The 25,721-nt window shown below is 43.6% G+C and overlaps 1 protein-coding gene across 1 annotated transcript in view; it reads left to right on the forward strand.

The window, feature by feature from the left end:
• Parva (parvin alpha) overlaps positions 1–25,721 on the forward strand; it is a 158,158-nt gene that overhangs the window by 111,554 nt on the left and 20,883 nt on the right. The window contains exons 4-6 of the mRNA XM_051192698.1: positions 2,094–2,196; positions 12,824–12,964; positions 24,095–24,210. Of these exons, the coding sequence (XP_051048655.1) occupies positions 2,094–2,196; positions 12,824–12,964; positions 24,095–24,210 (360 nt within the window). The remainder of the gene's footprint in view (positions 1–2,093; positions 2,197–12,823; positions 12,965–24,094; positions 24,211–25,721) is intronic.

The raw sequence follows: 25,721 nt of genomic DNA on the forward strand, positions 1-25,721 counted from the left end.
GTTCCATCAAATAGGGACCAGGTATTCAAATATACAAACCTATGGGATCTATTCCCATTCAAACCAGCACAGCTAACAGCTAGTCTTGGCATTGTATACTTCTGTGCTGGGTTGGGCAGTGCTCTAATGATCCAAGAGGAAACAATCAGATAAAGCTCTGCTGTTTGGGCTCCAAACAATGATCTCCTAGACCAAGGACCTGGCTTGCCCAAGAGAAAGAGTGGAGGTGTGCATTGCTGGGTATGAGCAAAGCAGATCCCTGCCCAGCAGGTCATAACCTCACTCAAGGGAGAGCTTTGATTTTCCAGATCTAGGCTACAATGGTCACCTTGAAATCCTAGTCTTCAGCCCTGTCATCTTCTTTTCAGAGGCTCCTCCAAACCAAGGGAAGCATTCATTGCTGCTTACTCCTCTGTGCACCCCACCTAGGTGGGACCTTGTGATGGTTACTCTTGACTGTCAACTGATGAGATTTAGAATGACTATGGAAGCAAACCTCTGAGCATGCTTGTGAGCAGTCATCTATATTAAACTGATGTAGGAAAACCCACTCTTAGTGTGGGGAGCACCATTCCATGGGCTGGGGTCCCAGACAGAATGAAAAGGAGACAAAAGTGAGCTGAGTACCAGCACCCGTCTCTCTCTGCTTCCTGACATGACCAGCTGACAGTAACTCCTTCCATGGACTATTTGGCCATTGTCATAGGTAATTCTTTTCTATTGCCTAACACAGGGAGTACTTTGGTCCACAGTGTTAGAGATCAGGACCAGAGGCTCAGCAGAAGTAACTAGCTTGTCTCAGACTCACACATGACAAAGATGGGCATGCTCAAGTTCAGAGATGACAAGAGTGTGCACCTGCATAGAGCTGTGAGTAAACCACAGTTCACAGAGGGGCAGAGACATGAACATCATGGACACCAGAGAGATGCAGACACATGTGTGTAAAGCTGCAGATGGCAATGGTGCACACACAGGTTAGTAGGTGGAGTGGGGGTTTTGATCCATTTGCATGACTCCAGCCTCCATACCCTTGCCTGGTATGAAGCCCATACCATTAGGGGAATGCCTGGCAGAGCCAGAGATGGTCAGCAGACTCACTGCAACTGCCCCACTAGCAAGACTAACCTCAGTGTCATAGTTAGGGTTTCATTCGCTGTCATAAAACACCATGATGATAAACAACTTGGAGAGAAGGGTTTATTCAGCTTAGATTTTTGTTGTTCATCACTAAGGGAAGTCAGGACAGGAACTCAAACAAGGCAGGAAACCAGAGGCAAGAATAGATGCAGAGGCCACGGGGAACACTGCTTACTGGCTTATTGCTCAAGGCTTGCTCAGCCTGCTTTCTTTCTTCCTCTTTTTCTTTTCTTTTCTTTCTTTCTTTTTTTTGTTTGTTTGTTTGTTTGTTTGTTTTGAGGCAGGGTTTCTCTGTATTGCTTTGAAGCCTGTCCTGGAACTCACTCTGTAGGCCAGGCTGGCCTTGAACTCACAGAGATCCACTTGCCTCTGCCTCTCAAGTCCTGGGACTAAAGGCGTGGGCCACCAACGCCTGGCCTCAGGTTGCTTTCTTACAGCATCCAGGACCACCAGGCCAGGAGTGGCACTACCCACAATGAACTGGTCCCTTCCCAGTTTAATCACTAATTAAGAAAATGTCCAGCTGGGCATTGGTGGCGCATGCCTTTAGTCCCAGCACTTGGGTGTCAGAGGCAGGTGAGTTCGAGGCCAGCCTGGTCTACAGAGCGAGTTCCAGGACAGGCTCCAAAGCAATACAGAGAAACCCTGTTTCAAAAAACCAAAAGAAAAGAAAATGTCCTACAGACTTGATACAGTCAGATCACCAGAGGTATTTTCTCATTTGAGGTCCCTCTCTCAGAAGACTCGTTTGTGTCAAGTTGACAACAAACTAGCCAGCACACTCTGCAAACGCACAGGTGTACTGGGGCTCACACCTATATTTGCACACTGGTCCCATGACTCTACTGATCTTAATTAAGAATGAAGTTCATGTAGAATTGTCCAGCATGAGAAAGCTGGTTTCCAAACACACAGGCAGCCACTCTTCTCTGACTCTCGCAATCTGTCTGTAGGTGCTCATCGACTGGATCAACGATGTGTTGGTGGGAGAAAGAATCATTGTGAAGGACCTGGCTGAAGATCTCTATGACGGCCAAGTCCTGCAGAAGCTCTTCGGTAGGAGAGGGGGACTTGGGGATGCTAGCTGGCTCTTAGCTGAGAGGCAGTTCCAGGTCACAGTGGCTCACCTGAGAGGGGTTTCGAGTGGATAGAGTGGGACAATAGAAGCACAGGGGCTTTAGCTGCCTCCTAGGGTACTGCTTTGTATGTTGGAACTGTGGGAGGAGTCCCGAGGACCACATAGGCCTGTTCCCTGGCCTTCCGGGTCATCAGCTGGGTTGATGAGAAGCCCCCACTGCAGAGATGCAAAGCACACCTCGCTCTCTAGGAAACAGATCTCATTGCCTGTCTAGGCTGATTTCCACATGTGTGAGTGGCCCCTTGTGTTTTTAGACTTATGCGGCTGATGGGTATATAGGTATGTGTGTGTGGATCCTCTCCTGGCAGGAAGGTACTATGATAGCAGGGACCTATGGAAATGTGTGTGACCCTTTGTGGTTTATGTGCTTGTCTGCACTCCTGTTTGATCTGTGGGAGTGTTCATGTATGTGCCTCCTATTGTCTACAGACACATATGAATGTTTGTGTTCTGTGACCTAAGGACATGTAAATGTATGTGTGCCTTAGTGTGTCTATGGAACTGTATGTGATCCCTCTATGGTCTATAGGCCTGTATGTGTTCCTTTCATCGAGAGAGAGAGAGAGAGAGAGAGAGAGAGAGAGATGTCTATTGTTTTTGGACATGCATATATGAACTTGTGATCTATGGACCATTGTTCCTGTGTCCCTCTGAGCTGAGTGCTACTAAGTGTAAGTATGTGCTCTCACACACACATGTGCACTGTTCCAATGTGCCTTCCCAACTGTTCATATGGAAATCTAAGGCTGAGGGGAAGGAAGAGAATTCTGGTATGATCTTTGTAGGGGATAGATGAAATAGGTTTCTCTTTCTCATCCTCCTTGTCTCTTGGTTGCATAGTGGCCCAAGATTCTAATTCCAATGTCTGGCTGCCTTTAGACACCTCTGCCTGAGTGTTCTTTGGACCCAGTATACCCTTCTAGAGAAGTAGCCCTCTCCTTGCCAGTCACCCCCATGTACAATGTTGCCATCTGATTTGCTGCTTTCACTTTCCTCCTTCGCACTTGTCTGAGCTATTGAAAAACTTCTGAGCTCACATCTGTTCTTCCCATCCCACCTCTTCCGGTCTATCATCTGCTAGCTGGGACACCTAGTTAAATCACAAGTCCTGTCCACTCTGATTTAGAACCCCCAGGCGTCCTTTCCTGCAGCTCACCGTGCAGACTACTTAACACAGCCAACAGGGTTTTCAGATCATCTCCCCACCCCCAACAACTGTCTGCAGCCTTAGCTCCAGACACCCATACACACGGCTCACACGACAGGGCATGACAGGTGAAGTAAGTAACTGTCCTCACCATTGGTTTTCCTATTTTTATATCTACCACAGTACATTGTTTCATGTGCCGTGTGTTCAGCCCAATACTTCATTCTTGCATCTACCGGTAAGGCCCTTCTTCCTCCACCCTCTACCCAGACATACCATTATTGCCCATCCTTCTGGACTCAGGTATCTCCCTTTTATACCCTATACATTATGGTCACGTGTAAAAGACAGGGCTATGGGTTCATCTGTGCTCATCTCCCACCCCATGTGCTAAATGGAAAATTGTGTGTGTTCAAATTTATGTAATCCAAAATATGCCCAACTCTAAAAGTCTGTTGAGTGCTGACACAGCTGGAAAATTCCACACATGGTGTACATGATGAGTTGTAGTCAAAGCTGGTACACAAGAACTGTTGTGTAAAACTACCTTCAGCTTCAACACGGTAGCATATACCAATAATGCTACCACTTAAGGAAGCTCAAGCAGAAGGAGTCTTGTAAATTTGAGGCTAGCCTCAGCTGCATAATGAGTTTATGTCTAGTCAGGGCTACGTAGCAATACTATCTACAATAACAAATACCTTTAGGGTTTGTATCCATACTATAAATGTATATGAGCCATTAAAGAATTTTGTGTTTAAGACTGAAGTCTCATCCCTAAGATGTCCTATTATGTACATGGCAGTATCCCAAAATTTGAAGAAGAAATATATAAACTGAAATATTTCTTGTCCCAAAAATTTGGGGTAAGGGATATTTAGCTTGTATGTGCCTATATACACTCACATACACATATAAGTGTTTCTACATGCCTTATCTTATGTGTTGGTTGTAGCTGTGCATGTTAACACATGTGGCACTCTTAAAATCAAGTAGAGTAGGTCTTATTTATTTTTCCAGGTTTCTCCAGCTCTGTCCAGCTGCCTCAAACATCACCTAGCACTTAATCAATGTATATTAGATAAATGAATGAATGGCTAATATAAAATCTAGTAATTTCTTGGAAGCTAAACTGATTTGGTGTTCAAACATTAATATTAATGAGTATTAATATTTAAAGGTTGTAAATGCTAGCTGAATACAAAATAAAAGGCTTTGGCACGTGTAATCATGGAGAAGATGTGATCCTCACTGAGCATGTCCCCTGTGGCTGCAGCTGTTGGCCCCTCCAGCAAGATTTCTAGTCAGGCTTAGAAGATGCCTTGAAATGCCCTATGCTAGGCTCTTGGAGCAAGGATGGAACTTAGCCATGGAGTCATCTTGCCCCCAGGGAAGAGTTACAAAAGAACCTGACATCGCATCTGTGTAGCTCCAGATCAAGCCTTGTGTATGAGTTAATAGGTCAAATGGTTTGAGATGTCCATCTTCATGTCACAAATGTGAATCACAACAGAAACCATGTTCCTTGTGTGAACTTCAGTTGAGCCCTTTGCAGGTGTGAGGCTGGGCACACGGACTCCAAACCTATAGGCAGGATGTCCAGGTGAGGAGAACCAGTGTGCAGCATAATGTATGACAAAGCACCAGGACAGACCAGTTTAGAGACAGGTTTGAATGACTCCTGTGACCTTAAGCTCCCATCTAGCTAGACTTCTGCCTTCCTTCTTCCCCTGCATCTGCTACCAGTGCAGCCACTCCCTCGAACCCCACAGTGCAGCAGCCACCTCCCCATCAAATTTCCCTGCTGAGATCGTCAATATGGATTCAGACTCATCTTCTGGCGTTTGACTGAACTTTGTGTTCCTTCCCCCATCACATGGCTCCGTGTCTTCATGCTCTCTGGGTGGCTCTTTCCTGCCGCTGACACCCGCTGCTGTCTTCTCCGCTTCTGCCTCTTCCAGTCATGGTTGGGGTTTCTTGGTGTAATGGTTACTTTTCTGATTACTGCAACTAAATAGCTCACGAGAAAGGGCTTGAAGGAAGAAGAGTTTGTACCGGCTCACAGTTAGAGGGGACGTAACCCGTGGCAGGGAAGATATGGAGGCAGGAGAAGAGGCAGCTAATCAAGTGTATAACAGTCAGGAAGTAGAGACTCATCGTCCATCTTGGCTCTTCTTCCTCCCTCTTCCTGAGCACTTCCACGCATTCCGGCAGTTTCAGTTGATGCTACCATAATGGCCCTCACTCACTCCAGAACAGTATTCTCCTTGGCAGTTGCCACAGTCATCTTTAACTGTCTTCCAGGGTTCTCCACCTGATTGTCCCTCAGCCATCTTACCACCAGCCTGTCCCAAACAGGCTACTTTCCTTGTTCCTCCCCTCTAAAGTCATTCCATTTCCACTCCAATGAACGGTGCCGCTGTCCTCAGCTAGTTGCTCAGATGAGCTTGGGTCATCTGGATTGCTCATGTGCCTCCACTCACACAGGTCGTGGCAACTGTATCCCCATCTACTGTGCATCGGATCCATCCTGTCTCTCAGCCAGCATGCAAAGCCCTCATCATAGGCATATATTCTGTGGAGTTAGCTCTCACCATTATGCCACAGCCACCTTGACTTAGAACTTCTCATTTCTCTTAGCTGTTTTGGTTCTATCTTTTTCTCTTGCACACCATTTCTTGCCTCAGGAGCATGCTGGAGATATTACAATTGTTTCTGCATTTCACTAATCTGCTCAGCACCTACATGAACTCATAGGGCATTTGTCTCTTTCTAAACATTGTGACTTTGAATTAATTTTAGGTTCTGAGTCACAATGGCTGGGCAAAGAGTTTCCACATGTTGTTCACCTAAGATCCTGTTATGTTCACATCTGGCCCAACCATCACTTCAATACCAAAACTTAAAGAATAACCTTAAAAGCTATTTAACCAAATTACAGGCTTCTTTTGGATACACTGCTTTCTCATTTAAAACATTTTTTAGATTTATTTATTTTTCATTTTATGTATGTGTTTTGCCTATGTATATGAATGTATGCCACATACATGCCTGGTGCCTGGAGATGTTAGAAGATATTAGATCCCTTTGAGCTGAAGTTAGGATGGTTGTGAGCTACCATGTAGGTTCAGGGAATTGAACACAACTCCTCTGCAAGAGCAACAAGTGCTGTTAACTGCTGAGCCTTTTCTTCAGCCCCCAAGGATACACTACTTTGTAACATGATGCTCAGTTTCAGCATCACAGCTCGAACAGGTCTTTAGCTGGCAAGTTTCCTTTGCTCTTGAGTACACAGTGGTTTCCCATCTTTCCTTGTCTTTCATGAGGTTGTGCTTCCAAAGAATACTGATAGGCTGACCCATAGCACAGGGTATTACACCCGTAGTGCAGGTATAATACAGATAACTACTAGTGAGGGTTAGCCCTAGTTCAGATGATCCCTAATGCAAGTGACCCCTAATGCCAGTAACCCCTGGCACAGGTGAACCCAAGTACAATTGGAGCACAGTCCATGGAAATTGACTTTATCCATTGAAAGGACAAAGATGATCAGACTTAAGAACAAAACAAAATGTTGCAAGCAAACAAAATTCCTGGGCACAGTGGCTTACTATAATACCAGCATTTGGGGGATAGAAGCAGAAAGATCAAAAGTTGAAGGTCATCTTCAGCTCCATCACGAGTTCAAGATCATCCTGAGTGCCTAAAACCCTGTCTCAGAATGATCACTTCAACAAAAGGAAGTCACTAATTTCTGCCTACAACAGAATTCAATTTCTAAGTAAATGAAGACACAAAGGTTGAAAGAAAAAGCATGGAAATGGCAATATATCAGACACTAATTAGAAGAACGTGGAAGTATTTATTTCATGCCATACAAAGTAGCCTCTAAGGTAAAAAAGCATTCCTAGAGTTACTACATAGATGAGCAATTAAAATGTCTGGAAAAATATTGAACTTTTAAACTTACACATAACCTATGCATGTTCGTCATAAAAGAGTTCAAATGACAGTCATTATTCCATGGGACATAAATACTGGCATCCAGAATCTTTCAACAGGCGTCTCTTGAGTTCAGTCCAGCCTGGGCTATACAGAGTGAGAACTTGTCTCCAAAAGGAAGATGTCCAGTGTCTTAGTTAGGGTTCTATTGCTGTGAAGAGACGCCATGACCATGGCAACTCTTATAAGAGAAACATTTAATTGGGGCTGGCTTACAGTTTCAGAGGTTTAGTTCATTGTCATGATGGCTGGATATGGCAGCATTCAAGCAGACATGGTGCTAGAGAGGTAGTTGAGAGTTCTACATCTTGAGCCAAAGGCAGCAGAATCAACTGTGACCCATACTGGATGTAGCTTGAGTATATGAGACCTCAAAGCCTGCCCCCACAGTGACACACTTCCTCCAACCAGGCCACACCTCCTAATAGTACCATGCTGTATGGGTGAAGCATTCACACATATGAGTGCATGGTGGCCATTCCTGTTCAAACCACCATTCCAGGCATGATGACACATGCCTTTAATCCCAGTATTTGGAAGGCAGAGGCAGACCAATCTCTGAGTTCAAGACTAGCCTGGTCTACAGAGTCAGTTCCAAGATAACCCAAGACTGCAGAGAAGCCCTGTCTCAAAAAAAAAAAAAAAAAAAGGAAGAAAGGAAGGAGAGATAGACAAATGAACTTAATAAATCTTCCATGTCACAGGTAGGTTTTCTTTTTTACAAGTTATTAAAAATAATTTTTAAAAAACTCTTAACAACATATTCAGGGGGCTGGAGAGATGGCTCAACAGTTAAGAGCACTTGCTGCTCTTGCAGAGGACCTGAGTTCAATTCCTAGCAAATCAGCCAACTCACAACTATCTGTAACTCCAATGTCAGGGAATCTGATGTTTTCTTCTGGCTTCTGCACATACATCCATAGACAGACTCACACAAATAATAAAAACATTCAGAAAAGTTGACAGGGCTGGGGATATGTAGCTCAATGGAAGAATGTTTACCTGTATGCACAAGACTCTAGGTTCAATCCACAATACTTCAAGTACACACACACACACACACACACACACACACACACACACACACACACACACCAGTAAAATAGGATAGTACAGTTCACCATTCTGACCTCTATATAGTGTATGATGCAGCCTCTAAGTTGAGAACTATCATTCTTTTCAACAGTATGTGGAACTCCACAAAATTAGGTCATGTCCATAAAGCAAGTAATTCTCCATCTGATTATTTTTTAAATCTAATGGATATTTGAAAAAAATGTGTGAAAATAAAAGGGGTTTTGAATAGTTGAAAGGAAGGGGATTTTTACAGGCTTTGATTCTTTGAGGCTGTGATGTGTGTTGCAACTCTATGAGTTCAAGCATAAGGATCATTCCATTGTTCTGGAAATTGAGTTTATTCTGTCATATCTTCATACTTCCTTTGTTTGTTGGATGCCATTCCATTGTTGTGTAAAGCCAATCACTGCAAGAACATCTTAGTTTTCTAACTAAAAGCGAGGAAATGGTCACAAAGTAATACACCTGAAAACAAATTCTAAACCACATCTTATCTATTTCATAATCATATTAACACTTACTAAAAGTTAACCAGTTACAGGCAATTTGCAGAAGTATGGAAATGTGTGAGAAATGACTTCCTGGGAAAATAATGCTTCAACAATAGATTTGCAAAGACTTAGCTAATATTACCCTCAGAATAGAAGAAAATTATAAATCTAGAAAAAGAAAGTATCTTTAGTTCCTTGGCATCATGGAAGAACTATTATGTAACTGTAAAAATAGTTGAATGGGAGGTAGCTCTCTTGGGAAAGTGCCTGCCGCACAAGCATAAGGACCTGAGTTCGGATCCCTGTACCCATGTGAAAAGGCAGCTATGGTATTATGTGTATGTAATCAGGTCTGGGGAGTGGAGACAGGAGGGTTCTCTGGGGCTCACTAGCAGACTAGGCAAATCAGTGCGCTCTAGATTTAATGACTCTGTTTCAAAAAATATGATGATTGAGGAAGATACCTCTAGCTTACACACACACACACACACACACACACACACACACACACACACACCCCTTAGGAAGGAAGGGAGGAAGGAAGGAAGGAAGATCTTACTGAGTAAAGTAATGAAAGAACTGATGAGAGGGATTTAGAAAGACAAGACACAAGAACAAATGGTGTAAGTCAGGAGCTGCTATTCTTGTCAGCAACCATCTGTTTCTTGGACACATGGGATGTTTATAGCAAACAGAGAAAACAGGATGGAACCTGGCTAGATACCTACAGAGGATGATCAAATGTGTGATAAGCTCTATGTGGTATAGAGACTTGAACCTAGCAAGATCCTCAGGATATAAGTTTGTGCAGAAAAAGTTGTGCTTTTCTGCATGTGTGTATATATGCACTGTAATCTCATTTTTAAATTTTTATTTAGATTTTAAAAAAATTTGTATGTGTGTAGATGTGCATGAACACGCACACTCCTGCTGATGACAGATAAGAGTCTCTTCTCTCCTACCTTCGCATGGGTCATCAGGCTTGCCTGTGGCCCACTGAGCTGCCTTGCCAGCCTCCAGGTATATATTGCCTATATCCCACCTATCACTTTAAAAATAATGGCAAAGCGAGGTGTGATGGAGGATGCCTTTAAACCCAGCGCGTGAGAGGCAGAGGCAGATCAATTTCTGTGATCTCAAGGTGAGCCTGGTCTACACAGTGAGTTCTAGGTCATCCAGAGCTACACAGTGAAAACCAGTTTCAGAGGCAGGGGAGAAAGAGGGAAAAGAGAATGGAAATGCTTAATACTGGCCAGTAAAAAAAATTGTAAATATGAAAATCCATAGGGCAAGTCCCTGGTTCCCACGCCCTTGTCCTCCTTCCTCCCCAGCACTCCAGTAATCTAGCCCAGTGGCTTTTCCCCCAGCCCCTGGGTCAAGATCGGGCTTTGAATTTTATCATCAGTGTTTTGTGCAGCCCTTCCTAGTGCTTGCAATTGTAATGTCTGAAAAACATAACTTGCTTCTAAGGACAGTTCCAGTATCAGCAAGAAACAATGGGGGCAGGGAATGGCAGTGGGGAGTGAACTTTCTCTTCCTTTAATAGGACAGGATTCAAAATAAGAATTCAGCTTTAAAATGGAAAAGGCAGGCTGATGAGATCACTCAGTGGCTAAAAGCGCTTGCAGCCAAGCCTGACGACCTAAGTTTGATCCCTGAGACTGATGGGGCCAAAGGAGAGAACTGACTTCAGCAAATTTCTCTCCGAGCTACACACAAACTAATACTTTCTCTCTCCTTTCCCCCACTCTCTCTCTCTCTCTCTCTCTCTCTCTCTCTCTCTCTCTCTCTCTCTCTCTCTCTCACGCGCGCACACACACACACACACACACACACACACACACGATATATAAGGTTTGCTATATGCTTGATAAACCCTTGCCTTCAGAAGTGAGGGATGGTTTGAATCAACTGAAAAGAGCAGAGATATCTATTTGAGGGTGCTGCACATACAGATAGCCTGCAGTCATCCAGCCATGGTGCCTCCAATAATTCATGAATCTTCAGAAGCTGCACAGACTCTCCAGTGGACAGTCTCACACCATGGAGCATATAACTTGTGTCAGCTAGAGTTACGAAAAATAAATAAGCACTGATCAGAGCACTGATGGAAAGTTGAAATATTTATATGGCAGCCCTTGAAAATGCAGAGAAAAGCTATTTTAAACACATTCTGAGTCATGCATTCTGTCAGTCCTGAATGAGCAGGGGAGCGTGGACTTAGATGGATCTAGGCACAGGACCTGTAATTCCCATCAAGGAGGCTACCATTGTTTTGTCCTTTGTGAGAGATTAAACTATGAATTTAGATTAGTAAAATGATCAAGCTGTCTCCTGTGTCAGGACACATGAGATGCATTGGTATTGAAGTACACACAATGTGAGCGCCATCAGAGAGAAGAAAAATTCCCCACTCACCTATTTCTTCTTGCTTTGGATTTGTGTCTGATTCTTCCTGCAGATGCTCCTGTGGGCTTATTTGAACATGGAAGTAAAGATCCCACAAGGGGTGCATCTGTCTTCCATCTGGCTGGCAGGACTTAAAGGAGGGCACCAGTTTAAAGACGAAGTCTGATTTTAGGGATATGAAAATGTGGGGGGGGGGGAATTGTGCCTTGGAATTGATCAAATTGGCACTGCCTGTAGTGAGGGTGGAGTTGGGAGGGAAAGGGAAAGGGATGCTTCCATCAAACGGATATTGTTGGGTATGACACCTATACAAAAGTAGACAGGCTGTGTATGAGAAGGACACGGCTAGCTGACAGAAGGCTGTCAGCTTGCCATGTGGTGTCCTTGGAAAAGAATAGGGGGAAACCCAGCATGCAGGAAGAAGATTCAAAGGTGGCCAGTTAAATCCCCCACTTCTGTGGTCCTGAGTGTCCACGGCACAATCAAAGGTTTCCTTAGGACTGATGCTGCCATTAGACAAGGAATAGTGTTGATCTTCTAGAAGGTCCTCCAAATAGTTTGTCCTTCATATCCAAAGGTTTCAAGTCTGCAGATCCAACATGATACAACCTAGAATCAACTGGGGAAAGAGTCTCAATGAGGGATTGTCTACACTGTACACTGAATGGGCCTATAGGCTTGTTTGTGGGGAATTGTCTCAATGCAGCTAACTGCCCAGCCCAGTGTGGGCAGCACCAATCCGGGGAGTTCTGAACTATGAGTGGAGAAGTAGAGGTGAGCACAAGCAAGTGAGTGAACATGCACACATTCATTGTTCTGTATGATGTCATATGACCAACTATCCCAGACTCCCATGACCTCCCCACAGTGATGGAATGTAGCCAAGTGAGCATGTATACCTTCATCTCTCTGTATGATATCATGTGAATTCCCCACGGTGATGGAATGGAGCCTGGAACTATGAGCCAAGATAAATGTTCTCTATTGAGCTGCATGTCATTGGGGTATTTTATCACAGCAACAAAATGGCATTAGAACAAACTCTAAATTAAAATGTTTGAGTAAAAATTGCATCTGTACTAAAAGTACCTATACTTTCCTTGTGATGACTCTATAAACAATATAGAATAACGGTATGTAATGACCTTTATGTTGTATGAGACATTTGAATAATCCAGAGATGATTGACACGTACAGGAGGATTGCATAGATTCTAGGCAAGCACACTACCATTTCCACAGGACACTCAACATCTCCAGCTTTGATTATCTTGTGGTAGATCCCAGAACAATCCTAGGCTTGACTATAGATATTCGGTGATTGGGTGAATATTGTCGTAAGTGAATGGATGAAGAATAAGCATGAATTGGGTTTTCTGTGACTTGAGATAAGGGCTGCTCTTTTCCCTTGTCACCCCAGAGAAACTGGAGAGTGAGAAGCTCAACGTGGCAGAGGTTACCCAGTCAGAGATTGCGCAGAAGCAGAAGCTACAGACTGTGCTGGAGAAGATCAATGAGACCCTGAAGCTTCCTCCCAGGAGCATCAAGTGGAATGTCGACTGTGAGTTGTGCAGAGGGAGGGCTGTGAAATGACACCAGTCCCAGATGTGTCCCCACTATTCCTGTCCATGCCAGTGTCCCTTTGTCTGAAAGATTTTCTGTGGCAGCCTTGTGTGCGGTCAGCTCAGAAAGGAAATGACACATTCCTGGAGCCACTTCAGAGACCCACACAGCCTGCTGAGAGCACTGCTGTCTCCAGCATGGACAGACTTTGGGATGCTGAGGCCCCAGGTCCACACAGCTGAGGGGCCAAAAGTGAAGTTACAGTTCCATCCCAAACCCCACCCCCTGCCACTTCCACTCTGCTTCTCAGAAGGATCGAAGACACTGCTGGGGTCCAAAGTGCTGGAAGAGGGTTTGTTTTAATATTTTATTTATTAGAGTGTAGAGTGGTGCAGTGTGGAGATGAAGGGGAAGGCTCACGCTGCCGTGGTACAGATTGGGAGGTCAGGATACAGACGCCTTTGTGAGGTCAGTTCTCTATCATGGATTCATTCACGTAATTGCTTCCTCTCCGTTCCCTTTCTCTACTCAGTTCAGGAGCCCTGCCTAGGGAATGATGCCTCCCACACTGGGTAGGGTTTCACAGCTGCTCAGTCACTATGTGAGGGGAGATCTTTTTTCTAAATTTGAAAAAAGAATTTTTTAACTCTAAGTGGTGGATCCATTTTAAGTCTAAATGGGATGGGTAACCTCTGCCACCTTGACTTCACGTCATTTGACTTAAGACAGTCCTCTACAAACACTCACAGGCCAACCCAGTGCAGTCAATCCAACCTTCCTTGTATTGAGTCAACAAAGTCAATCACCAGGCTTTGCAACAAGCACCTTCACCATCTTCCTGCCCCCAGAACATGATGTTTTTAAGTTCCACCTTTCATGCTGGTGTAGCTCAAAAATTTCAGAAAGTATAAACCTTTTATTTTAACCACATATAGGTGTTTTGCTTGATGCAGTGCCCACAAAGGCTAGAAGGAGGTGTCACTCTGTAGTTACAAATAGTTGTGAGCCATCATGTGGTCCTGGGAATTGAACTCAGGTCCTCTGGAAAAACAACTAGTGCTCTTAACCTCTGAGCCATCTCTTCTCCAGTCCCTAGGCTATTTATTCATTTGCTGCCTCAAGAGTGTGCCTCGCCATCTAATATAAACTCTAACTCAGATTCAGCAGTAAGCCAGTGGGTCACTCCATACTATCAATGGCAGCCTATCCCTAGTCAGGGAGTTTAATGATTTTTTTCTCTTTGTAAAGAAACAAATGCAGGTTTTTACAGTGGAAATAAAATAGTTACATGGTGTTTGGATCTAAGTATTAGGGACTTTGTTTTATTGCATCCCATTTATAGGACATAAAATGGATCCATCCCCAGAAGAGTTATTAAACATTTTTTTCAAACTTAGAAAAGAAAAAGAAATCCCGCATGCCCCACTATAGTGACCTCACAGCTGCCAGGGCATCTTCTCTCCTCACTTCTGAGGTTGGAGCCAAAACGCTGAGTACCTCCTTCAGCATAATTATGCCGTTGCTGGCATAGAACAGTGTGATAAGCTGGGAACAGGGCATTCTCTGCTTAGCCAGAGTCACCTGAGGGTAGAGGACAGGACCTGGCTTCAGGTCCCAGAAGCTACTCTGCTAAGAAGCCCTATTTCCCTGTGCCCCTGGGAAACTAATGTTCAGAAAAGGACACATGGGGCTGAGGAGATGGCTCATTGGATAAAGTGCTTGCCTTATAAGCATGAGGCCTTCTTGTATTTGAGCCCCAGCACCTACATTAAAAAAGAATTAAAGAAGCCCAGAGTACTGCCACTTGCCTGTAATTTCAGTGCTAATGAAAAAGAGACAGGAGGAGCTCTGGGGGGTTGCTGGCCAGCCCAGCTAAGTGAATAAATGAACTCCAGGTTCAGTAGGAGACCCTGTCTGAAGAAACAACGTGGAGCAATTGAAGAAGACACTTGGCTACCTGATATTGACCTCTGACCTCACACATATGCAACATACTCATACAACATATGCACATATAACACACACATACACACACAGTGAGACACACACACGCACACGCACATCAGTTACTAATATCAGATGGCTTTAGTTGGATGTCTTTGCTGTCTCTCTGTTTACTTCTTGTGAATTACTCTTCCTGGCTAGATCTCCAGAATGGAGATGGATTAGTGGGTCAGAAGGGATAATTATCCTCTTGGCTGCTCCCTGTGATGCCTCGGGGCATCAAGAAGAGCTGGAGCTTGTTTACAAGAAGAAGCAGTGTGTTCTAGAAGGGACAGAGCAGGCACAATTCACAGGGAGAAGTCTCTCCTTTCTTTCTTTTTTTTTTTTTTTTTTTTTTTTTTTTGCATATAGAGTATTTTTTATTTAATTTTATATAACAAAGTCCAATTAAATGAAAACAAACATTTATACACAATATTTGGGAATTTGGGCGTCGTTCTTTCCAAACTACTTCCTGCTGGTAAGGGGCGCTGTCTTGGGGGATTCGAAGAAGATTCAGATATCCTAGCTGTAGTCTGTAGGGCTGTTTTGTCCAGCTGTTTGGAATGTAGGATCAGCTTGTACTCTGTTTCAGGCGGTCTGGTGTGATCAAACCACATTAGTCTGGAAGGAATCCACATCTTTTCATTTTCTGTGGAAACAAAAATAGAAATACTTTTCCCCAGTAATTTTGGAGTCAAAGCGTTTTTTTTTTTTTTTTTTTTTTTTATTATTATTATTATTTTACATGTCGATCCCAGTTCCCTCTCCCTCCCTCCCTCCCTCCCCCCAAGCCCTCCCTCCCTCCTTCCCTCCCTTTTGCCCTCTCTACCCTCTCCCATGCACTCTAAACACCCTCCCCTCCCAACCCCCCACCACAATACAATATGTAGGGGAATGCCATCCAGTTGGGGTCATGTAGATCTGACAGGTCCTGTGAAGTAGGGACTAGGGCTTCTCTCCTATCTCTAGAATAAGGCAGTTATCCCTCCATGGGGGATATGTTTGCAAAGTCCTTTTGTGCACCAGGGATACATCCTGGCTCCACTGTCTGAGGTCTCTTAGACTGCTCAGACCTTCTGGCTGAGACCCATATTCAGGGGAGTCCGAGTCAGACCTCTGTTGGCTTCCCAGCTATCAGTCTAGTGGCCCTTAGCTCCTCCTTGTTCAGGTAAGCTGTCTCTATGTACTTCTACCGCATGGTCTTGTCCTCTCCATCTGCTTCTGGGTTCTAGTTTGACTCAGTGTTTATGTATGGGTGTTTGCTCCTGTTTTCAACAGGCATTAGTTGAGGACTCCATGGAGAAGTTAGTTGCTGATCTCACTCTCCGGGAAGGGCATTTATGATAGCCTTTCCACGGAAGCTGAGATTGTTAGTTGGGAGCAGTCTTGTAGTTCCCTCGACCTTTCTTTGTGTTCAACTTTATCTTCAAACCAATATTGGCTCCCTCTTTTATGTTCTCTCTCTCTGTCTCTGTCTCTCTCTCTCTTTCCTATTTTCCATTCCTAACCAGGCTCAATCCTCCTAGTCACACATGCCTTCCTCTCCTCCCTCTCATTTTCTCCTACTTCTCTCTCCATTAGCTGTCCTCCCCCACTATACCTGAGGTCTGGGGGACTTGTCCCTTCCCAGTTCTGTGAGGGACTTTATATGAATCTCTTAGAATACAACTTGTATCCTAGTTCCTCTGGTGATGTGAATTATAGGCTGGTGATCATTTGATCTAGGTCTAAAATCCATATATGAGTGAGTACATACTGTGTTCCTCTTTTTGTGACTGGGTTACCTCATTCAGGATGGTTTCTTCAAGTGCCATCCACTTGCCTGCGAATTTCAAGATACCATTATTTTTTTCTGCAGAGTAGTATTCCATTGTGTAGATGTGCCACATCTTCATTAACCATTCTTCAATTGAAGGGCATCTAGGTTGCTTCCAGGTTCTTGCTATTACAAATAGTGCTGCTATGAACATAGTTGAACAGATGTCTTTGTTGCATTGATGTGAATCCTTTGGGTATATGCCTAAGAGGGGGATTGCCGGGTCCTGTGGTAAACTAATTCCCATTTTCCTGAGGAACCGCCATACTGATCTCCAAAGTGGCTGTATGAGTTTGCACTCCCACCAGCAGTGGAGGAGTGTTCCACTTTCTCCACATCCTCTCCAACATAAGTCATCACTGGTGTTTCTAATTTTAGCCATTCTGGCAGGGGTAAGATGGTATCTCAAAGTTGTTTTGATTTGCATTTCCCTGATAGCTAAGGATGTGGAGCATTTTCTTAAGTGTCTTTCAGCCTTTTTGATTTCCTCCATTGAGAATTCTTTCTTCAGTTATGTACCCCATTTTTTAATAGGGTTATTTGGTGTTTTGTTGACTAGTTTCTTGAGTTCTTTGTATATTTTGGAGATCAGCCCTTTGTCGGATATAGGATTAGTGAAAATCTTTTCCCAGTCAGTGGGCTGCCGTTTGGTCTTGTCAACTGTGTCCTTTGCCTTACAGAAGCTTCTAAGTTTGAAGAGGTCCCATTTATTAATTGTTTCTTTCAGTGTCTGTGCCCCTGGAGTTATGTTCAAGAAGCGGTCTCCTATACCAATTTGTTCAAGGGTACCTCCTACTTTCTCTTCTAAGAGGTTCAATGTGGCTGGATTGATGTTGAGGTCTTTGATCCATTTGGACTTGAGTTTTGTGCATGGCGACAGACATGGGTCTATCTGCAGTCTTCTACACACCCTCATCCAATTGTGCCAGCACCATTTGTTGAAGATGCTGTCTTTGCCCCATTGTATCATTTTAGCTGTTTTGTCGAAAATCAGGTGTTCATAGGTGCATGGATTAATATCAGGATTTTCAATTCGATTCCATTGGTCTACCTGTCTATTTTTATGCCAATACCAGGCTGTTTTCAGAACTATAGCTCTATAGTAGAGCTTAAAGTCAGGAATGGTGATGCCTCCTGATGTTCTTTTATTGTATAGGGTTGTTTTGGCTATCCTGGGTCTTTTGTTTTTCCATATAAAGTTAATTATTATCCTTTCAAGGTCGGTGAAGAATTGTGGTGGGATTTTAATGGGGATTGCATTGAATCTGTAGATTGCTTTTGGTAAGATTGCCATTTTTACTATGTTTATCCTACCTATCCAAGAGCATGGGAGGTCTTTCCATTTTCTGGTATCTTCTTTAATTTCTTTCTTTAGAGTCACAAAGTTCTTATTATATAGATCTTTTACTTGTTTGGTAAGCGTTACACCAAGATACTTTATATTGCTTGTGGCTATTGTAAAGGGTGATGTTTCTCTGATTTCTTTCTCTGCCTCTTTGTCGTCTGAAAAAAATAGGGCTACTGATTTTTTTGAGTTTATCTTGTATCCTGCTAGTTTGCTGAAGGTGTTTATCAGCTGTAGGAGTTCCCTGGTAGAGTTTATTGGGTCGCTTATGTAAACTATCATATCATCTGCAAATAGAGACAGTTTGACTTCTTCCTTTCCAATTTGGATGCCCTTGATCTCCTTTTGTTGTCTTATAGCATTAGCTAGAACTTCTAGTACGATATTGAAGAGATATGGAGAGAGAGGACAGCCTTGTCTTGTTCCTGATTTTAGAGGAATTGGCTTAAGTTTCTCTCCATTCAGTTTGATGTTGGCAGTTGGTTTGCTGTATATTGCTCTTATTATGTTTAGGTATGTTCCTGTTATCCCTGACCTCTCTAATACCTTTATCATGAAAGGGTGTTGAATTTTATCGAAGGCTTTTTCTGCATCTAGGGAGATAATCATATGGTTTTTCTTTTTCAGTTTGTTTATATGGTGGATCACGTTGATAGATTTTCGTATGTTAAACCATCCCTGCAATGAAGGCCTGTTTCCTAGGCTACGTACGAGGGACATGTTCCTCTCCTTTCTTTCTAATCATGCCTGCGTGTGCATTTGGAGACACTATGTCACCTTTATGTACAGGGCAAAGGAGGCAGGGACAGACTGCTGAGTTACCAAGGTCTTTGATCTAAAAGACTTTAGAGATTTCTTTCTTTTCTGTTCACAAATAGAATTTTCTAGTACTGAAAAATTTAGAAAATTGCAGTATATATAAACATATTTAAATAGCAATGTCTACTTTAATCCTTGCAGTGCTCACTCACCCACCTCAGGTAGTTTTTTTCATCACCTTCATTCCATGGATGGGAAAATCAAGGCATAGAAGAATTATGAGACCATGAAGGTCACCATCCCAGGGTCAGGGATTCTAGCTTGTGACTGGTACATCTGATGCCCCCTAATGTTTGCTGAGGGAGCACCACTGTCCTAGCTACAGAATGATGAATAATGGAGGCAGAATCTGTTCCAGAGAGCCAGCTGCAGAGCCAGGCTGTACTGAGCCTGTACATACAACCTCCATAAGCTGCCAACCCAGAGATGGGCCCTGAAATTTTTGGCGTTATTACTGCAAGGTGTGCATATATGCACGTGTGCATGTGTATAGTGTCTAATAAAGGGTGTATAGGACATGCATTTTATTTACTCACCCATGAATACACAACTATGCATTTATAGATAGTAATCTCCCTGTATCGAAAGGGGAAGTCTTTCAACACTCCAGGGGATGTCAGCATCATGGGTAGTTCCAGATATTATGTGTGCATAGACATACACATGGAATAGCTTTTCCATCTATTTTTTAATTTTAAGTTATCATACCAAGTACTGGGCTACGCTGTGCCATTTTTATACCTATGTGTCACTATACTTTGTTCTAATCAATCTTCCTCTCCCACCTTCCTGCACCCTCCTGCTCATCCCATTCCTCACCCAAGATAGTTCCTTACTCTGTTTTCATGTCATATGTACCCCATTCCCTCTTTCCCATCTGTCCTTTGAGACCTCCTCCTCCTCTTCCTCCCCACACCTCCTTTTCTTCCCCACCTCACACATGAGCACACACATACAAAGAAGAAAGAAAAAGAACCATGGCTTATTTCACTATAGATCTCCAATTGCATCCATTTGCCTCCAAAGGCCATAGCTTCATTTTTCTTTATAGCTGAATTAGATTGTGCCATTGTGCACATATACTGTATCCATTCATCTGCTAATGGAAATCTATGCTGGTTCCGTTTCCTGGCTATTGGGAGTAGTGTAATAGGAATGTGGGTGTGCAAGTATGTCTGCATTATGTCGACTTGGAATTTTTGGAGATACACCAGGAGTGATCTAGCTGGAACATATGGTAGTTCTATTTTTAGTTTTTTGGGGACCCACCATGCTGATTCCTAAAGGGTCCTACCAGTGTCCCCACTGGGATACTTGTTCTCCTGATGGTAGTCATTCTGCCTGAGGTAAGATGGAATCTCAGAGTACTTTTAATTTGCATTGCCCTGATGGCTAAGGATATTGAACGAACACACACACACACACACACACACACACACACACACACATTGCATATTTCTCTTGAGAAATGTCTATTTAGTACATTTGGCCATTTATGGTTAATCTCCATATTGTGGATCTAGTTGGTAACTGGCAAAGACTCATCCTGTAGTCTGTTTCCTCATTCTGGCGGATTATTCCCTCTGCTTCAGAAGCTTTTTAACTTCAGACAATCCCGTTTTCAGTTCAGGGGTCATTTCCGGAGCCATTGTCTCTCTGTGGGAAGGCCTTGTCTTGTCTGTATGGAAGTCTTTGAGGTCTTCTCCTAGCAGTGTCAACTGTTCAGGTCCCACATTGAAATCTTTGACCCATTTTAAATTGATTGCTGCTCAGGGTGAGAGGTACAACTCTAGCTCCATTCTTTTGCTTCTTGATATCTGGTCTTCTCAGCACTGTTTGCTAAAGAGGCTATACTTTTTTTCTCCAGTGTATGTGTTCTTACACCCCTCTTGAAAAGCAAGTGGCTGTAGCCATGTGGGTTTATTTCCTGGTATGCTACTCTCTCCTATTGGTCTACAGGTTTGTTTTGTGCTCCAACCATTAAAGCCTTTTCCATCCTAACAGTACATTTATCATACACAATGACCACCACTCCTGTGCCTTAAGGTATGACAAAGAAATTAACATGAAGGGCTGGAGAGACAGCTCAGCAGTTAAGAGCACTGGCTACTCTTTTAGAGGACCAGGCTCAGTTCCCAACACCCACATGACTGCTCATAACCATCTGTAACTCCACTAACAGGAAATCTGATGTCCCTCTCTGGTCTCTGTAGACACCAGGCACACATATGGTGCACATACATGCATCCAGGCAAAACATCCATACACATGAAATAAATAAGTAAAAAATCTAATTTTAAAGAAACCTAGCACAAATATTCTTTTTTTCATAATTATGCAGAATATTCATTCTAACTGAAGATCTGGAATCTTAGTACTCAGGTTTTTCTCTATCATTGAAACCTTTCCCTTTTTATGTAAGAGCAGCCCTTCATGCCCTCACCTTAGCATATCTGCCTTGCCAGCCCCACTGTCCTTGTGCCCTGGGGCCATCATTAAGTAGAATGACACAGTCACTGTAACACTGAGGCAGCCTGACACCTGATGTGGCCACCAGGTGACTAGCAGAGGAGTAGCATCCATGGTGTGGACACACTGGACAAGGAAGAGTTCACGTCTTGAGCATTACAGAGTGACACGGCTCAGGATTTTATCACACAGCCCAGAATGGCTTTATACTCCTTTTCAAGTGCTGATCACAAGTACATGTTTGTACACATGCATGTGTGCGTACACACCTATATGTACTTGCATGTAGATGTGCATGGCTCATGTTCTTGTCTTGTTCCTTTAGAATTTCCCTTTGGCATTGTTAATATTTTAGTGACATTGTCTTAACCATGATTTTTTGTGTGCAAATGTTCTGTTATGTGACTATACTATAACAGGAAGTCTGGGGTTGATGCATATGCTTGGCTCAGCCTCAGGATTACAAGGAGAAACTTAGACATAGCTGGAAGAAACGAGGCAGAAATGAGTGGGCTACAGTTAAGACCGGAAGGCCCTTTTCATGGTCTTTCTCTCATGAGTTCTGCCATTGGCTTTTAGGACATAGAACTCCTCTGTTTAGGAGGGAGAAAGAAGGCAGGGGTAAAAATAAAAAACCTTCAAGGGCCACTGAAATGACTCAACAGGTAAAGGCGTTTCCACCAAACTCGACAACCTGAGTTCAATCCCCAGAACCCACCACATGGTGGAAGGTAATATTCAACTCCCAAAAGTTGTCCTCTGATATCCACATACATGCTATGGCACATGTTGCCCCATATGCAATTAATAAAGAATAAAATTAAAATTAGTTTAAAAAAAAAAAACCTTCAGAAGGGCCAGGTTGGGCTACCCATACAGCCCTGGACCCAACAGAACTTCATGGTAAGAACTTCATGGTTTTGTTGTCTCTCAACAGCAAAAACAAGTTTGGAAGCCCTGATATGGCTATCCTTTTCCTCCTGGATGTTTCCCAGGGTTTTGCTTTTGATGATGATGTGTGACACAGACTAGCATCTTTGTCCACATCCTCTATGTGGCTGTATGGGGTTATTTCTTTTGAAAAGAATTCCCTGGAGGACAGAATATTTGTGTAAAGGGCCTGACATCTATCTGATGCCTTTGATGTCACTTGCCAAGATGATGTACAGTGGCACCAGACAGGGCTTGACTGACCTGAGCTTTCCAACATCAGGTTTGTCATTAAAAGCAAGAGGGCCTCAAGCGTGCCTACAGCCCCCAGGATCCAACTTGAGGGTGATATAACAACCCTGCTTGGGAAAACAAATCCTGATTTGACTCTATCCTTCGGTGACAATGCCACATCAGTGGTCCAGTCCCAACAAAGAGCCATTTTGTAGGCTGTCACTATAGGTCAGAGTCAGTGGACAGTGTTTTCCAGAACTGAATCTTGTGTTATATGGGCCCACTGCTTGGTGTCCTGTTGAGCCACTGTTGACCATTAGGAGACTCTGCTTATGGAACAGCCATGATAAAGAATATTGCTAATGATGTCAATTGACTGTCAGAATCATTTCCTTCCTTGGTGGCTTCTCAAAGCTTCTAAAGCAGTTTTTTTGATCCAGGGAAGACAAATGACACCCTGATAATGAGCCCAATGCTGGTGACATTGACATGTGCTACTCCGGGTTCTCGCTTAAATGTCCCTGTAATGAATAGCCATAATACTAGTAGGACCTCTCAGGCAGGCAAACAGCCTGGCAGGTCTGCCCTTTTATGAGACAGGAAGAGAGAGGATTGGCATGCCTGATTGCCTCCATGCCAGGTACTTTCTCATAGGTTATAATAAAAAATACCAGTCATTCCTAACTACCTGTAGTGTTCCAAGAGCTCTGTCTGCCCATGTTATCTTTGGAAGTCTTTACAGTGTGTATGTCCACCTGGGACCTGTCATCCTTGTTTGAGGAGATAACCAGATTAAGGCTCAGTGGCCAGAGTGGCCCCTACCCAAGGCCATCATCAATAAACAGATAGCAGAGAAACAAAGTCACCTTTGAATTCTAATCTGCCTGACTTGTAAGTCAGTTTCTATCCCATCTACTGAGAAAACTACAACCAGAAGGGCCTGGCCTTCAGCGGCATAAATGGTTTAGTATGGGCAAAGGGCTCAGCACCTGTGGAAGACATTTGGGTTTGCTTGGGGACATGGACTACACCCACCTATCAGGCAGGAGCAGCTAAGCTTTTTAAGTGGTTCCCACGCCTTCTTCTAAGGAGTTTTGCGCTCAACAGAGGAAGAGACCCAGGGATCCTGACTTAGTGTCTCTTGATTTAAAAAAAAAAAAGTTTGTGACCAGCCTTGAACAGGGGAAGTGGTAGCAGTCCAGTATTCCCTGTCAGGTGGGGAGGGAGTGGGTACAGATGAGAACAGGGGCCTTGGCAGGGAGAACTGGTCTGAGCTCCAGCTTCATTCATTGTCCAAGTCCTCATGGGGAACCTCAAGTGACAGTAGAGATACCATGTTGGAATCTCCCAATCATAGTGTCCAAGAAGGAACCATGGGGCATGGTCATACATTAAGCGGGTTAGAGGTGGGGAGAACGTGTGATGACTGAGGGAATTCCCTGATGCTTAGAGTGCAGCAGGACAACATTAAAGGGGGTACCTTGCCTAGAATCTGAAGAAAGGCTCCATTTTCTAATCTTGTATTTCAGCTGTTCATGCCAAGAGCCTGGTTGCCATTCTCCACCTGTTGGTCGCTCTGTCTCAGTATTTCCGGGCACCAATCCGACTCCCAGACCATGTTTCCATCCAAGTGGTTGTGGTCCAGGTAAGAGGAACACTACCCTACACGCATGCATCCTTAAGCCATAGATACTGAGCTCTACAACAGTCACAGCATTGGATAGATACTTAGAAGGACAGCTGCTGGAAGCTAAGTAGACTTGGTTGTGCTGTGTGTTGGGAGGCATCAGCACCTGTTGCCTTATGCCTTGTAAGCATGCAAAGAATAAGTGTGTGCTTGTGTGCAGTGTAGTTTTGTGTGGGTGTTTGTCTGGGCTTTAGGTGGTTCTGCTAGGAGAATCTCTGTACAACATGTAACTGAAGGTATATAGTGTATCCATTTGTATAGCTGAAGGTGTACAGTGTATATGTTTGTGAGATATGCAGACTTGAACAGGAAAAAAAAGGTGTTTGTATGTGCCATGCACATTCGCTGAAAGCTTTGGAAAATCATATTTTTGGTTAAGTGTTATCCATGTATTGTGTGTGAAGAAATGTGCATTCAACAGTATGTATGTATATGTGAGAGGAGTATGTATTCAAGCATATGTGTGTGCATGTGAGGAGTGTGTTCAAGTTTGTGTGTGTGTGTGTGTGTGTGTGTACATGAGGAGTGTGGTTTAAATGTTTGTGTGCATGTGAGGAGTATGTGTTCAAATGTGTGTGTGTGCATATGAGAAGTATGTTCAAGCATGTGTGTGTTCAAGGGTGTGTGTGAGTGAGAGTATGGTGTATGTTCAATTATGTGTATGTGAAAGGGAGTGTGTTTATGTTCAAGCATAGGGGTAAAAGTATGTGTGTGTAAGTTTGTGTATAGGGAGACAGTGTTGTGTATGAGTGTTGAGGGTGTGTGCAAGCATATCCATGTTCATGCCCCTTGCTGCTGCTTCTCAGTCCCCAAGCAATGGCCAGCTGGGACCTCAAGCCCTCTCATCCAGACTGTTGGATGGAGTTTCCATTCCCATATGGTCATGTAATTTCCACAATGAGGGTTCAGTCTCTCTCCCCATGGCTAGCTCACTCTGCTCCTAACCCCATTAAATACCCAAATGTAATTTTATTTTCCAACTTCGTGCCCACTTAGCAAAAGGTCATCATTGTGTTTGCTTGTCTCTGGGTTGGTTTTTGTTTTGTTCTGTTTTGTTTCCAAATAAATATGCAGTGAGAGGGTATGCTGTGCATGCACACAGCCCCCTGAGCATCCAGAGCCATCCAGGGTTCTGTGATAGACAATAGGAAGCAACTCTGCCATCAGTCAGTAAGAGAAAGCTTTTGGGATGGTTAACTGCTCCAGATCAGGTCAGGCCTGTTCACAGGACAAAAAGGCTTTGAGCTTTCAGGTCAGATGGTAACTAGAGGGGAACATTCAACAATTGTGCTCCTAAGCAACAGATCACTCTTGCCCTAATGAGAAAGTCTCTCTTCCACACCTCCTGACACTCAACTCTGTAAAGCATCATAAAGATATAATAGGAATAGGGTGCGTTGGCGCTGACTTCAAGAAGACAAGATGACACAGAGGGGACAGAGGGTGGTCCTTGACAGGACCCTTAAGTG

The sequence above is a fragment of the Phodopus roborovskii genome, unplaced genomic scaffold (genome assembly GCF_943737965.1).
Source record: "Phodopus roborovskii unplaced genomic scaffold, PHOROB, whole genome shotgun sequence".
NCBI lineage: Eukaryota > Metazoa > Chordata > Mammalia > Rodentia > Cricetidae > Phodopus > Phodopus roborovskii.